The 17,500-nt window shown below is 38.5% G+C and overlaps 2 protein-coding genes across 4 annotated transcripts in view; one reads left to right on the top strand and one right to left on the bottom strand.

Moving 5' to 3' along the window:
• Positions 1-9,643, bottom strand: part of LOC135208781 (clotting factor G beta subunit-like) — a 27,928-nt gene extending 18,285 nt beyond the window's left edge. Inside the window, exon 1 of one of the 3 annotated variants that reach the window (XM_064241300.1) lies at positions 9,484-9,643. In XM_064241300.1, coding sequence (XP_064097370.1) covers positions 9,484-9,535 — 52 coding nt within the window. In that variant the 5' untranslated portion in view covers positions 9,536-9,643. Of the gene's footprint in view, positions 1-3,361; positions 3,498-9,023; positions 9,134-9,483 lie in introns of those variants that run through there. The other 2 variants (XM_064241301.1, XM_064241302.1) reach the window with 2 other exon arrangements.
• A 515-nt stretch (positions 9,644-10,158) lies between these two features.
• The window catches only part of LOC135208348 (small ribosomal subunit protein mS27-like), a 33,906-nt gene continuing 26,564 nt past the window's right edge, over positions 10,159-17,500 (top strand). The window contains exon 1 of the mRNA XM_064240451.1: positions 10,159-10,325. Coding sequence (XP_064096521.1) covers positions 10,159-10,325 — 167 coding nt within the window. The remainder of the gene's footprint in view (positions 10,326-17,500) is intronic.

Below are 17,500 nucleotides of genomic sequence, written 5' to 3'. Positions count from 1 at the left end.
CATCTGATGTTCATGGACGACATCAAGCTGTATGGTAAGAGCATCAAGGAAATAGATACCCTAATCCAGACTGTAAGGATGGAGTTTGGAATAGAAAAATGCGCCTTAGTCAACATACAAAAAGGCAAAGTAACGAGAACTGAAGGGATAAAGCTACCAGATGGGAGCAACATCAAACACATAGATGAGACAGGATACAAATACCTGGGAATAATGGAAGGAGGGGATATAAAACACCAAGAGATGAAGGACACGATCAGGAAAGAATATATGCAGAGACTCAAGGCGATACTCAAGTCAAAACTCAACGCCGGAAATATGATAAAAGCCATAAAACACATGGCAGTGCCAGTAATCAGATACAGCGCAGGAATAGTCGAATGGACGAAGGCAGAACTCCACAGCATAGATCAGAAAACCAGGAAACATATGACAATACACAAAGCACTACACCCAAGAGCAAATACGGACAGACTATACATAACACGAAAGGAAGGAGGGAGAGGACTACTAAGTATAGAGGACTGCGTCAACATCGAGAACAGAGCACTGGGGCAATATCTGAAAACCAATGAAGACGAGTGGCTAAAGAGTGCATGGGAAGAATGACTAATAAAAGTAGACGAAGACCCAGAAATATACAGAGACAGGAGAAAGACAGACAGAACAGAGGACTGGCACAACAAACCAATGCACGGACAATACATGAGACAGACTAAAGAACTAGCCAGCGATGACAATTGGCAATGGCTACAGAGGGGAGAGCTAAAGAAGGAAACTGAAGGAATGATACAGCGGCACAGATCAGGCCCTAAGAACCAGATATGTTCAAAGAACGATAGACGGAAATAACATCTCTCCCATATGTAGGAAGTGCAATACGAAAAATGAAACCATAAACCACATAGCAAGCGAATGTCCGGCACTTGCACAGAACCAGTACAAAAAGAGGCATGATTCAGTGGCAAAAGCCCTCCACTGGAGCCATGTGAGCAAGAAACATCAGCTACCTTGCAGTAATAAGTGGTACGAGCACCAACCTGAGGGAGTGATAGAAAACGATCACGCAAAGATCCTCTGGGACTATGGTATCAGAACGGATAGGGTGATACGTGCTAACAGACCAGACGTGACGTTGATTGACAAAGTCAAGAAGAAAGTATCACTCATTGATGTCGCAATACCATGGGACACCAGAGTCGAAGAGAAAGAGAGGGAAAAAATGGATAAGTATCAAGATCTGAAAATAGAAATAGGAAGGATATGGGAAATGCCAGTGGAAATCGTACCCATAATCATAGGAGCACTAGGCACGATCCCAAGATCCCTGAAAAGGAATCTAGAAAAACTAGAGGCTGAAGTAGCTCCAGGACTCATGCAGAAGAGTGTGATCCTAGAAACGGCACACATAGTAAGAAAAGTGATGGACTCCTAAGGAGGCAGGATGCAACCCGGAACCCCACACTATAAATACCACCCAGTCGAATTGGAGGACTGTGATAGAGCAAAAAAAAAAAAAAAAAAAAAAAAATAATAATAATAATAATAATAATACGTAACTCATTGCTCGCCTTTCAGTAGTCAGTATTCCCTGGGTCATTTAACATTAAATTAAAAGAGAAATTAGGTTTCTTTTGATATGTTTGTCAGATGAAAAAAAAAAAAAATTCGTGCAACACATAAACATTATGGTATGAATTAAATTAGTCTTCATTATTCTATTTGCCTACCAAATATAAACATTTTTCGTACACCAAATGAACAATATTTCATATTTCTTAAGCGTGTGATTTTAACCCTCGGAGTATTTCATATCTCATGTTATTTTCCTGTTACATCTTCTCTTCTCTCGACATCCCAACCCTTCCATTCATCATGTCTACAGTCGTTTCAGCATTATCGTGTTTTACAACCCTATGTTCATTCGTGTTGTGTTTGAAATTTTAGAAAGCAACCTCGGCCCTCCACCTTAGACTACAATTCTCGTTCACCAGTTTTCACTAAGCCCTTTTGATCATCATTCGTGTAGTTAATAGACTAATATAATCACTCACCTTTCACCGGCCAAGTTCTTCTCGTTGGAAAAACTGGCCGCGCCAGCGAGATACGCCGCCTGGAATCGGAGGCAGCCATTGAGAAAGACAACCGAGTTTATCTCCTTTTCATGACTTCGGAGGCCATAACATACTACTTTTAATGAGTAGCGACAGCTAAACTGCCTTTACTGTACATGTACAGGATGGCAAGGTACATAATCCAGAATAACCAAGAAGACTGGGAAAAATATTTGTCGGATAGGCCTATTCATTACAAAATCGGTTCATATTTGTACGATAATCAAGCTGGGAAAATCAGTTGACGGCTAGGCCTATTACCCATAAAAACAGCTCATATTATCAAGCTGGGAAAAGTAGTTGTCGAATAGGCCTTTTCAACACAAAACAGTTCATATTTGTTACGATAAGAAGCTTGGGAAAAGAAGCTGTCGGATAGGCCTATTCAACATAAAATGTTCATATTTGGTACGATACTCGAGAAAAATGGAAAGAGTAGTTGTCAGATAGGTCTATTCTGTAAAAAAAAAAAAAAAAAAAAAAAACATATTTGGTACGATAATCAAGTCAGGAAAAGTAGTTGTCGGATAGGCCTATTTCAAAGTTCAGTACAAGCAGTTCATATTTGCTCCTAACAAGACTTAATTATATAATACAATGTATCTAGTCTTTCATGTTATAGGTAATACTTCAGGGATTTTGCTGATTAAACTCGCTGTATAAACGATGCAGGTAAACATATTCCTGAGTATGAGATTGAATTCATGTCCTCTCTGTGGCGATTGCGATGTTGATGGAGCATGTAATTTATTTTAGCTTTTTACATGTCCTTATTCATAAATGAATATTGGCCTAAAATGAACTTATTTCCCCATTTAACTCGGCGGCTTATCCGCATGAATTACAAACGCAATAACAACGATGTGACTAAACGCGAACATATCTTCGTATCGGAGTATTTGGGTCACCCAAGCTGTCACGGGTTTGTCCTCGTCAAATACAAGTTTGTGTCGATGTCTTAAAAATGTTCTTGATTTTGGTCGAAACTATATTATCATTATTGTTATCCAGAAGATGAACCCTATTCATCTGGAACAAGCCCACCACATCACCATTGACATAAAATTCTTTAGTCTTCCAAAGAATGTCATGGTGTTTATTAGGAAGAGTAAGAGAAGGTAAAGAGAAATACAGAAAGAAGAGATAATACTTATTATAAAGAGAAAAAATATAATGATATATTAACAAATAAATAAAAATATATTAAAATGGAAGGAGAATAGTATTAGAATAGTAATGTATTGTACCTTCGCTTGAACTTCTAAAGAAGTTCCACTTCTAGGAGGCAGTTCCACAGTCCAATAGTGTGAGGAAGAAAGGACCTCTGTGACTGAAGAATAGAGGACCTCTGGAACTGACGAATAGAGGACCTACCGGTTCTGCTGGTAGGCAGGGGAGGAGTGCTCGTAGCAGCTCCCCTGACGCAAGAGACCAACGTCTGGAACTGAGGAATAAAGGACCTCTGTAACTATATGCATACCCATATCTGTATCATACCCATACCCATATCCAAAACATAGTCATACCCATATTTATACCCATACTCATTCCATACCCCTATCTGTATCATAGCCATACCTATATTTGTACCATAACCATATCTGTACCATACACATACCTATACCCATACCCGTATCCATGCGCATACCTATACGCATGTCTGTACCATGCCCATACCTATACCCATACCCATATCTGTAGCATACCCAAACCCATGTCTGCACCCAACCCATACCCAGACCTATACCTATACCAAGTCGATAGTTGCTCAAGACCTGGCCACCATGCTTTTTCAGAAACTCTCTTGGGTGAACAAACTGCTGTTTGGCCCAAAGTGTCCAACCAACATTTGCCCTCTCTGGGGAAGAACTTTTGCAAAGTCACTGGTCGCCCAGGTCTTGGGCAACCAGGCGGGAAAAATGTTAGTGGGACACTTGCCTCCCCAGGGGAAATACTCTGGCCCAAACAGCTTTTTGTTCACCCAAGAGAGCTTCTGGAAAAAGGTTTGTGATCAGGTCTTGGACAACCAGAGATTTGGCAAAAGTGCTTCCCCAAGGGGGGCAAATGTTGTTGGGACACTTGCATCCCCAGGGGAAACACTTTGGCCTAAACAGCTGTTTGTTCACCCAAGAGAGCTTCTGAAGAAGCGTAGTGGCCAGGTCTTGAGCAACCAGCCGCTGTTTGCCCAAGACCTGGCCGCCATGTTTCCTCAGAAGCTCTCTTGGGTGAATAAACAGCTTTTTGGCCCAAAGTGCTTCCCCAAGGAAGGCAAGTGTCCAACCAACATTCACCCCCCCCCCCCCCTTGGGGTAGCACTTTTGGCAAGTCGCTGGTTGCCCAAGACTTGGCTGCCATGCTTTTCTAGCTCAGAGGCCTCTTACTGCTGCGGTCATTGACCCCTGGGTCGTTCACCCCTAGGTCTTTCACCCCTTGGTCGACCTCTTCCATTTTGTGGTATCGGTGGCGTTCTGGGAGGCCTAGATTCAGTTCCTCCATATTGTTGTCTAGGTGGTCCTCTGGGAAGCCATAATAACTCCTGGTGAGCTCTGGGACCGCCATATCCAGCCGGTCCTCAGAGATCGCCATATCCAGCGGGTCCTCCAAGATCGCCATATCCAGCGGGTCTGATGGAACCGCCATATCCAAGCAGTTCTCGAAAAATCTTGAAATGCTGAATTCTTCCGCCATAGAGTATGTTATGGGGCAATGCTGTAGCATTTGTGAATCGTGGTCTGATATATATGTACATACATAAACATTTATGTGTATGCATGCATATTTATATTTATATATATATATATATATATATATATATATATATATATATATATATATATATATATATACACATATATAAACGATTACAAACGAAGCAGGGGAAGGAAGAGAAGACGATGGATTGACAGGTACAGAATGGCATAAGAAAGACCATGAACGGAAGGGAGTGGAATGTCTGAGGCCTTTGTCCTCCAGCGGACTAACAACGGCTGATGATGATGATGATGATATAAATACAACTACACATGTATGTATACATGTATACATATACTATATAAATATATGCGAAATAATTCTCATTTATCATGACTTCCTCTTGACTCGGCTTGGTTTTTCATTCACCTACATTAAATTTTTTTTTTATTTCTGTGCATAATCGCAACCTCAGTTATATATACATGCATAGATACATATAAATATATGTATACATAGTACATACATTCATTATATATATATATATAATAATATATAGATATATATATATATATAATATATATATACATATATATATATATATACATATACGTGTGTGTGTTTAACCTCCGATAAATGTAGGTATTCCATTCAGTACAAGAACTTGAAGGTCTTGGGCATAGCCACTAATCACAAGATTTTAACAATTAATGAATCATTGTTTATTAAAAAAAATGGCCCCCCTCACTGAACACCCAAGCCAAGTCTCCACCTCTTTACCTCTCGTGAAATGTTTACGCTTTTTAGGTTAGTCCGTACCTCTCCACACTCTACGGTTGGTCCTTATTCGTATTTTTAACTGTGATTGCATTATTGTACCTTATATTGTATTTTAATATTGTAACTTAACTTTCTTTTACTAATAAGGTATTGTTACTTTGTAGCTCGAAAATGAGGCCTGTGGTTGGCTTCGAAACGTTGCACATAATAAATGAGTTTCTTGACCTGTTAGTGTTCTTCCCCAGCCTTCATTGTATTGTTGGGTTTAGAGAAACCTCTGCCTATTATATATATATATATATATATATATATATATATATATATATATATATATGTGTGTGTGTGTGTGTGTGTGTGTGTGTGTATGTATGTATATGTATTATGTATGTATATATATATATATATATATATATAGATATATATATATATATATATATACATATATATATATATATATATATATATATTATTTATTTATTTTATTATTCAATATTTCACTCTTTAGTTGTCTACCGTTGCATTCTGAATTAAAGACGATTATAGCCTGCAGCATGAAAGTGTTGTGCAACTAAATCACAAAAGTTCAGTTAGTATCATCATCTGATAAACGAAGTGCACGAGCCACTCTGTGGCCCCAAGAATGGCTCGTTTACTCCTGGCCGAAATGTGTACGTATAGTCAGTGGTCCCCCTTAAGAAGCTATTTATACTGTCGTATTGTATGCCAAATGGCTTCACATACATACATTCACATACGTACATACAAACCCGCCTTCCGTTTGGGTAAAATAAAACAAACTAAGGCAAAAACTTTCACTTAAAACAATAAACCCCACTCGATTCGTTATAACAGTGTTATTGCTTTTCCAGCTGTCAAACGGAGACCTTGAAATATTGTCAATGAAGTAGCAAAGGGTAGTACCTACTCACGTTACAAAGAATTGCATCAGTGGTTTTAATGTTTCTGACTATATATATATATATATATAGTATATATATATATATATATATATAATATATATCGCGGAAATATTCAACAAGCGGTATCTGGCAACTATTCGCCTGGCCGCGCAGGTGCATGATGTGCTATGATTGAAAAGTTTCTGTTAACTTGTTACAGGTTACCCTAGAACAAGATCCTTTTCCTGCACACGACTGGCTAACTATAAAACAAAAAAACCGAGTCACTCGCTAATGTTCATTATGGCAGGCGATCTAAATAACATTGTTTAAAGGAAACTAAAATCATTATGCTCTTTTGTGTGTTTCTTCTTTAATAATTGTGGTTTTAACTTTTTCTTGTAACTTGGTCTAACAATTTTTTTTTTTGTGTGAAAAGGCTCTTATTTTAGCACTCAAAGTTGTGGGGCTAATATTTTGCCTATACAAAAACAAAACGATTGTTTATATTTTATTTATTCACCATAATCAAAATAAAAAATGTAAATGTTTGGCTAGGCCTAATGGTCCTTGTCTGTTCTGTGAAATGCGCAGACTCCTATAATATGCAGGATGATTTTGTTTATAAGCATGTGTATGGTATTCGAATTTTGTAACCATAAAGTGTTCTTTTACAGCCGTTATGCCAAATATATAATTGATCATTTCCGTGTTGAATGGTCTGATTCTGAAACCGTATGGCTGAGGACTGAAGTAGTCACTCCTTGAGATTAAAATGTTTACATTATCCATAATAAGGTAAAACAGAAAAACAAAAATGTATTTCCATATATTATTATATCCGTAATAGGTGGTTGGTAGATAATATTGATAGTGTGCAAGAGGTTGAAACGTTACATTAAAAAATTTCATTTAGTAAAAAATATCACCTAATAAAAGTTCAATAAATGCTTCAGAATATAATTAAAGAGCAACTCCCCCTAAAGATAAGTCAATATATTCTTCCGAAGAAAAGTAGAGAAAAACAACAGTAAATTATGTTTATCCCATATAATTAGTAAGAGTGCGATTTCTAGCCAGTTTCAGTTTATTAATGGTATTCACACCCTGATATTTAGTGTAACTCCCAAAAACACCTATCGCTTCGTTCACATATGCCGTTACCAGTTTCGATCATTCTAGGCCTATGTGACTCGCAGTAAACCATTCACTTATAAAAAAAAAAATAGAATAAAATAAAATAGAAAACAATATTTCCAATGTCCTTCTTTGGTAATCTGAATTCTCCTTCGTGTTTATTAAAGTATTCTTTCAATTAGCCGTTTTTATGATGTTAAAAAGAAAACTGGCATATATAAGATTTATGTTACCGTGCATCAACACTATTTTTAGTCTTCTCAAAATTCTGTTCCAAGCGTGCCAACCGAACAGCATACTACAAACAATCTGTTGACACGGTTGGTTAGCCTGTTCCTATCTAAACATAGTGAAATATTTCATAATAATTCGGACAAAATACTTAAAAACTTGCATAAAACCAGATTTTTCCTGCAGCTTTATTTTTTACGGGTTATAATAGATTCCAATTTTCATATTATAAAAAAATTTTCTCACACTAATTATTGTATGGAAAATGAAAAAATAAAAACGATCCGAACGATATATTTCGTAAAGTATGGCAACATATAATAGCGTAATTGTATACAAACGTAATTACGTACGGCAGTCAACTTTATTTTGAAAGCTGCCATTAAATATAGCCATGCGATCGCTGTAACACAGTGTCACTCAAGTTTTAAGCCTCTTACACTTCATCTCTAATATAAAATTTCTTATGCAAGCAATATCATCAATTAAAATTATCATTTCAGTGTGACACACTAAGTTACAGCGTGAAATTACACCCAAATAACACGGCTGAGTGACATCTTAATTATTGCCTTGTTGCTCGGTAGCTGGTTTTAGTGGATACACACGTAAAACAAACGCAAACATTAGCTACAGAAAATAATAACCTGTCCTACCAGTTTTTGCAAATAAGACGGTGTTTTCATAGGTTTACAAAATGGATAATTTGATGGACTGATTGATAGACAGTAATGAAAAAAAATTAATGGATAATGGGATAAACGATTCCATGTTTACTCTATAAATTGAATGAGTCACTGCTTTTATTCTTAAGAACCGGCTACGCATCACTGAGATTGTGATCATGACAATGAATAATGTGTTGAACAACTGAAGCTGCCTAAGGTAACTTGACCAAGGTCTGTTGTCCTAGAAGGCAGAGAGAGAGAGAGAGAGAGAGAGAGAGAGAGAGAGAGAGAGAGAGAGAGAGAGAGAGAGAGAATATTTGTTATTCACGCAACTGCAATGCCTAAGCTGTTTTGTGAGTAAATTACCCTGCATTTATTATTTTGACACATGTATAGGCATTGTGATGTTTCCTGGGCAATCACTTGCTCCTTAAACAAATGTTCACATAAACGATTGTGAGAGAAATAATTCCATAGAATTACAGTAACACTCAATTTCTCACTAAAATCCTCTTCCATGGCCTCCAACCAGCAACGACAAACACCAACCCCACTCGCTTGCACCAACACTCTACGTCCATGACCGTGACTAATTCTGCTGCAATGCACGATTCCATCACACTAGAAAAACAGTCGTGTAAAACAATATGTTATAACTTTACTAGGACATGGTAGTTGTGTACGTTAGACTAGACTCAACCAAACTGTTGTGTATATGAGTCTAGTATCTAATGGAACCTCAATTGTCAGGTAAATAATCTTGTCCCTTTTCGTGTCGATAACGATAGCAGTCTTGGACGTAAAAGGAACTCATATACGTATACGAACCGTAAATGTCAGGGAAGGAAGGGTTTCTTATCGGATGAACTTCCAAGCACTGTGTGAAAGTTGAAACACATTTTTCACTTTAGTAGCACCTAAACATATGTTTTCAAATGATATCAAAAATAAATGTGAACTTACTTCTTCCTTGAGCCACTAAAATGAAAGTCGACACAAGTAAAGGTGTTATCATTTTGCAGCAGATCTTTTCTCCACGATAACACTGGCGGTAGAGTAGGATTTACTCAAGACACACTGAAGAGCCGAGACAGGATGTTATCGTACGTCCGGCAGTGTTAATTTCCATCACGCCAGAGCCTAAACTGTTTTACTGCCTATGGACTCAATCTTTTATTATATCTAATATATTTGCTTTCGCAAATCTGTTACAGTCACTAAGGTTACGAGTGTAAGCCTATTGCTCATGTTAAGTTTTACTTGCAAATTGGAATTTAACGAAAGGAAAGAGCATGAAATTGCGCAAATAGGATAGATTTCTTGAATTACCTTAGTACTATTACTGCACTTATAAAATTGTGCGTATAAAATCTTCTTCATTCAATATTTATCTTATTTTATAATCCCTTAAAGGAGATATCCCATTCCAATTCCTAAAATTCTCAATATATTTCTACTTAACGTGCACAGGAGATATCGGAGATATCCTTAAAATCAGGAAAAAGCATAATTTTCCTAAAGTTATAAGGAGAAAATAAGATTAGAAAGCATTAACACCTAAATAGGGGAAATTTGCTTCTTCGGGAAATCCCAGAGCTTCAACGTATATCCCATGACGTCACCGGGAGGCTGTATGTGATGACATTGGGATCGACTGGAAACTTCTTGAACCAATACGGCATAAAAGGGCATTTCAACCGGTTTCGTGTGACCCCACCAGAGTATGAAGCAACTGTGCCAGGGTATGAAGCAACTATGCCAGAGTATGAAGCAGCTGCACCGGAATATGAAGAAACTATACCAGAGTATGACTAACTATAACAAAACTCGAAGCAACTATGCCAGATTATGACTTGTTTCAACCAGTTTATGAAGCAACTATATGAGCGTTTAGTAGCTGCCCAATATTACTGATATATAACATTGCTATTAAGACTAAGCTCTCTCTCTCTCTCTCTCTCTCTCTCTCTCTCTCTCTCTCTCTCTCTCTCGTTTTCTTGTTGTTTACCAATTTAGCAACTCAGGAAGATTTAAAGGAACGTTCACCGCACATGTATGTTGATGTTGTTAGCCCAAATGAATTTGACAGACAATAGCCCACAGGAGAGGAGTTACAGGAAGCTCTGCCGCCAAGAGAGACCCCGTGGAAATCCAACCTACTGGTATCAAGAACCTTCTTAGCATGACGTAACCTCGACTTCCTGCGATGGCTGGTAGCCATTCGTAGTAAAAGTACATTGCATCGTTAGTGTATCTAGGCTCTATCCAAGTTATTTGGTGAAACAATTAACGGGGACTTGATAGTCAGAGTTGTTTGTGTAAGGGAGATTAATAATTAAGATAACGTTAATTAGATGACGTACGGTACATTCTTTGTGACACACACACACACACACAAATATATATATATATATATATATATATATATATATATATATATATATATATATATATATATATATATATACGTATATATACATATACGTGCATTAAGCTACAAATGTCCTATAATACCAATTCGCTCTACTTGAATTAATATATTTTCATACATGTTAACCGAAGGGGAATCTTTAGTTAATTTCGTGCTCTCGTGGACGTGATAAAAATTCATATGCCTATACATATACACAAGTATGTATATAACAGTCATTTAGCTCATAAAAAATGAAATGAATAAATAATAACTCTCATATATTTAATACATTTGACTGAACTTATATATCACCTATAACTAAAAAGATTTTTGTAAAGTTGAGGGATAACATTTAAAACTGTATACAATGGTATAAAAATACCTTTTTATGACTTGTGCATCCACAGATAAATTCTCGATTTCGATTAGCTTTATAGAAGCACAGATCTGTTTTCATTGCAATATAGTTAATATACAAATACTGAATAAAAGCTTGATATATAAATACTGAATAAAAGCAATGTTTATTCTTACATTGGTTTTAGCAGACATGTACATTGAATTAAAAACTACGAGTATGATATCAATTTTGTTTTGTAGGAGAAAATCTAGTATACCGCAACCTAGCGCATGCGCAGATTGGATCTCAGTATGATTCCTAAAACCGATGCAGAGACTTCAAGATACCCTTTTGTTTTTTTTTTTGTTTTTTTTTTTTTTCAAATGACCTTCCCTGTCATTTCAATCCCTGGGGTCGACTGAACCTGATTTCACAGCATCCCTGAACTATACGCACTTCTCTCTCTCTCTCTCTCTCTCTCTCTCTCTCTCTCTCTCTCTCTCTAACGCAGATAGAAAGATAAATACTTATGTATGGAGCTTATGATGCTTTGATCCCTGTAAATGAATTAAATCATATGGGACTGATCACTAGTCTGAAAAGAAAATTCAAGTAATTAATATTGAAACCACTCACAATTTATTTCAGAATGTCTGATATATTGTTTAAAGACAAAGGGTATATAAATATCCAACGGAACTGAGAACATCTAGAAGAAAAAGTGATAATAATCAAAACACTTGGAACATATTATATTGGAATCTACAGTCGCTTCACAATCTGAAAGCAACAAATTCCACAAGAATGTTAATGGAAACGTTTCATAAGCTCATTCAAACTTCCAGAACCAAACGTCAGTCACACAGAAATTAAAAGGGAGTCCGTTTTAGAATTAACTTCTAAGTAATTGCCTCAACTAGTCAACTTTTAAATAATGTAAGCATGATGATATGTTAAGAAGTGCAGAAGTCTATATGAATAGTTATGTGGGAATATATTAGCTAGGAAAATCTACCAGTAGAGTTATGGTAGATTAATTAAGGCGAGAGGGAGGTAGAAAAGGAACGCAAACCAGGATGTTTGAACTGCGACACTCATAAAGACACAAGAAAGGAATCGAGTGAGACACAACATAAATCGATGATGCAAGCTGTTAGTATTGAAGTGTGACCCAACAAGTGGGTGGTAACAACTGCTAACAGCATACACTGATTCGTCAAAGGGCCGCACCGGAAGTAGTAGGCGGACAATATTACCCAATTACGAAGAATTAAGGTGCTCTCCAGTAAAAAAAAAGAAGGTGGAGCCAGAATTCGAGAACGAGTCCAGACCTCAGTTGAATCGAAAGAGAAGTTTAGTTAAGAACTCACCTCTGGACGCATAATTTGTATCGGTTGATACTCCGGTTACCCTGTGACAGTGAATTTGTGTGTGTGTTACAATAATAATTCAGAAAGAGAAACGTGGTGTTTAACTTGCCCAGAATTCAAAGGAAACAAATTCACGTCGAAAGCCTCCTGAGAAAGTGAATTAAAGGAAAAGGAATTGAATGAAATGAAATGAGAATTCAGCAAGACGTCCAGAATAATTAAATATTCTACAACAAAATAAACATGAGTTCCTAAGAGAGATTCAAACTCAAATGCGGTGTAGATGAAGGATACCCCCATATAACAAAACTAAAAAAGAAACAAATACAAACCAAAACTACAAAAGAAAAAGACTTATAACACAATAAAACTACCATAACAGATAAATTATTATTATTATTATTATTATTCCATTTGACGAAGAGTTGCGCCCTTTCATTGATGAGTGTGGCTTTCTCTTGGTCTTTGGATTCTAGTTCCTGCTGCAGGCGGCTCCTCCTAAAGCTTCGCATGCCGGGGTGCTGTTGCGTTGTGGGGTCTGCATGCCGGATATTTGTGTATGCTGGAAACAGACCTTCTTTCAAACAAGTTTTATTAAAAATAGTGGCAGAATTCACAGAATTGATTTTGTACAATATTCTTTCAATTCTCCTTATGATTTGCCCCTCTGGCATGCTGGTATTATAAAGCAGCTGTCCAATATTCATCGTGCTGTAGGTCGTCAACGGAAATTTCGGGCGGGCTGGTGTTATCAAAAGCAAACTGGTTATCAGGGACAGGCTGGGGTCGTCAACAGGTATACAGGTGCGTTTCGTAGGTCGGGAACAGGCCGTAGTCGTCAGGGGTCTATCCGGTATTTCTTGTTATTTCTTCGTTTCTAGTTTTTAAAAGGCGTCGCCGATGGAAGGTGCCCTTATAGAAAAAATTAATTTTCTGCTGGGGGTCTGGGCGGGGTTCCTGTAGGTACCATTTTTCTATGCTCTTCCTGAAGACGTTCTGGATGCTTCGGTTGGTGTGTCCGTTGTTTACTAGGACCTGGGCTGCACGTTCCATCTCCTTATGGGTGTCTGCCCATGTTGAGCAATGGGAAAGAGCTCTCCTGACGTAGGCGCTGATGGTGGTGTCCTTATAGCGTTCAGGGCATTCACTCTCGCCGTTCAGACACATTCCCAGGTTCATGGGCTTCGTGTAAACCCTTGTAGCGAACGCACCCTCCTTCTGTTCAACCAGGACGTCCAGGAAGGGAAGACGGCCATCACGGCTATATTCGATGGTAAATCGGCGATATAAAGAAGACGAGCGAGCCCTACGGGAAATAATCAGGAATCACGTTTCCCCGACCGACAACAACAACCAGATCAACTTGATCATATTTTATACAAGTAAAAAAACATGCAGTCTTATTATGAAAAATAACCCCGCACCGTTGCAGGATCCCTTGAAGAGGACGAACGTCATTTACAGATACACGTGCCCAATCCGAGGATGCCTCGGAACTTACATCGGGATGACGTCAATGCGCCTCTCCAAGAGGATCTCCTGTCACGCGCAGGAAGGAGCAGTATTTAATCATGCAAGGACTGCACTTAATAAAAGAATCCGCCGCAACGACATCGTCGGTAACTTTGAGGTTATCGACCAAGCACCCGATCTACGTCGTTTGCGAATCTTAGAAGCGTTGCACATCGGGAGGGAGAAGCCCAGTTTGAACGTCACACAGGAGACCTTCCTCCTCCCCACCGCCGTCAGGAGAGCAGCAGACACCGCCCCACAACGACCATCGCACCCGAGGGATCCTGAGGATGATAGAAGCGTTAGCTCTCATCCTGAGGACGTCCCTAGTAACACTGAGGGTGATCGCAGCTCAAGCTCTCGCCCTGAGGACGACCTGGTAGCACGCCCTTCGAGGGGACCTCCACCATCACCAATAAGGATGAGGCTCCGCCCACGAAGAGGACAGCCAACCAGCAACGGGCCCCCTAATGACATCGCTCGTGACGTCGCAGGTATTGCCCAATGAAAAGTGAGGATACCCGTTTCTTCAAAAGCCACCCCGAAATGCAATAAATAGCGTGAATACATCTGACACAGACCATTGCACTCAGCGATCCCGTCCCGAAGATGGCCAAACGAGGTGGCCGAAACATGTAGACGCCTTTTAAAAACTAGAAACGAAGAAATAACAAGAAATGCCGGATAGACCCCTGCGACTAGGGCCTGTTCCCGAAATACGAACGCACCTGTATACTGTTGACGACCCCAGCCTGTCCCTGATAACCAGTTTGCTTTTGATAACACCAAGCCCGCCCGAAATTTCCGTTGACGACCTACCAGCACGATGAATTATTTGGCAAGGGCTGGGCTTTATTCCAAGCAGCGAACAGATACCAGCGTGCCAGAAAGGCAAATCATAAGGAGAATTGAAAGAATATTGTACAGAATCAATTCTGTAAATTCTGCCATTATTTTTAATAAAACTTGTTTGAAAGAAGGTCTGTTTCCAGCATACACAAATATCCGGCATGCAGACCTTATAACGCAACAGCACCCCGGCATGCAAAGCTTTAGGAGGAGCCGCCTGCAGCAGGAACATTTATTATTATTATTATTATTATTATTATTATTATTATTATTATTATTATTATTAAGAAATTCACAGTCTCGTGAAACAAATTGTTAAAAAATCCACAATCATATTTCAAAATATATATATATATATTTCTATGTAAAAATAGAATAGACTTTCAAACACCTGAACGGTGTTCCTCATCAGTGTCAAGAGAAATATAAATATTTTTTAATATATGATTGTGGATTTTCTAACCATTATTATTATTATTTTTTTTTTTTTGCGGGGGGGTCTATCACAGTCCTCCAATTCGACTAGGTGGTATTTATAGTGTGGGGTTCCGGGTTGCATCCTGCTTCCTTAAGAGTCCATCACTTTTCTTACTATGTACGCCGTTTCTAGGATCACACTCTTTTGCATGAGTCCTGGAGCTACTTCAGCCTCTAGTTTTTCTAGATTCCTTTTCAGGGATCTTGGGATCGTGCCTAGTGTTCCTATGGTTATGGGTACAATTTCCACTGGCATATTCCATATCCATCTTATTTCTATTTTCAGGTCTTGTTACTTATCCATTTTTTCCCTCTCTTTCTCTTCAACTCTGGTGTCCCATGGTATTGTGACATCAATGAGTGATACTTTCTTCTTGATTTTTTCAATCAACGTCACGTCTGGTCTATTTGCGCTTTATCACCCTATCTGTTCTGATACCATAGTCCCAGAGGATCTTTGCCTGATCGTTTTCTATCACTCCCTCAGGTTGGTGCTCGTACCACTTATTACTGCAAGGTAGCTTACGTTTCTTGCACAGGCTCCAGTGGAGGGCTTTTGCCACTGAATCATGACTCTTTTTGTACTGGTTCTGTGCAAGTGCCGGACATTCGCTTGCTATGTGGTTTATGGTTTCATTTTTCGTATTGCAAATCCTACATATGGGAGAGATTTTATTTCCATTTATCGTTCTTTGAACATATCTGGTTCTTAGGGCCTGGTTCTTGTGCCGCTGTTATCCTTCTTGAGCTCTCCCTTCTGTAACCATTGCCACGTGTCATCGCTGGCTAGTTCTTTCGTCTGTCTCATGTATTGTCCGTGCATTGGTTTGTTGTGCCAGTCCTTTGTTATTATTATTATTATTATTATTTGAGGATACTCAGAAATCGTGGGCTGGAAATCACCTTAAAACTATCCCAAAAACAATTCTAAGCCTCAAGAGAAGTTGAAGGGAATTGGAGGTAACAAAATTTTGCTTTAACGGTCTCAAAGGAACTTAAAAGTGGTGACTGATAATGAAAGGTCAGTCTCCATCCTTCCGTTGGTCTTTAACCCTTTCCGGTCTTGGGGCGGCTGGGAGCAGCCATCAATCCCTCTCATACTAGGTATTGAAGGCTGCTCACAGCAGCCCAACCCAAAACCGTAAAAATCTTTGTAATAACTTGATATAGCGTCCCCTAAACTTAACCAATCCAAGGACTGTTTTCTCTACTTGATATCTATATATAAAGAAAACATAATTCCCCAAATTCAGTCCTTAATCTACCCCGGAAAATATTTTTCAAAACTATGCCAAAAACTCGGCTTCTTTCTGGCGAGACTACCTCATTTTCTCCCGCGAGTTTCCCCAGGTGAAAATCGCCTCTCGTTACTTCTAACTGGCTTCATTTCCTAAAGTGTTTGTAACGCTGTCACCAAGTCGCCCTACATCCCTAAATTTGAATTAATAAGTAACTGGTGCTCTTCCCTCAGATACAATATATAATTTTTTGACTGAGGAATATTTTCACTGTAATCCATATTTCTAAAAGGAAAAGAAAGTCAGTCATCATCCGACAAGGTAGCTAAGTTCAGTCACGTGATGAAGTCGAGAACATCTTCTCTCCGGAAATCAGAATGATGCCAGTTAGTAAATTACCAAAGAACTATTTCTAATTTTACAGAACTCAGGGCAGGAGGACATTAGCCTTGCGTGTCTCTGCCGCACCCATTACCGACCTCCAATCAAACTTACATTTGAATTGGTTGGCATTTTTGGGGGAGGGCAAGGGAAGTAATTTCAGAAGTGGCACGCTTGTTCCACCCCGAAGGCATCTGAGAAACTTGTCTGCTTTTGGGGAAACTGTGTGTGTGTTGGTGTAATTAATTGTTTTTGTTGTAGAAGACGGCCATAGGATGACTCGTAATTTAAAGTAAAATAAAGTAAATTAGTTTTTCTTTTGTTTATCTGTGAAATTCCTGTATTTGTTTTCCTCAGAGAGACATCTGAGAATATAAATGAATATTCCACACTTTGAACA

The sequence above is a fragment of the Macrobrachium nipponense genome, chromosome 35 (assembly GCF_015104395.2).
Source record: "Macrobrachium nipponense isolate FS-2020 chromosome 35, ASM1510439v2, whole genome shotgun sequence".
NCBI classification, from domain to species: Eukaryota; Metazoa; Arthropoda; class Malacostraca; order Decapoda; family Palaemonidae; genus Macrobrachium; species Macrobrachium nipponense.
The sequence above is the reverse complement of the archived record's forward strand: the minus strand, read 5'-3'. Positions and strand labels throughout refer to the sequence as shown.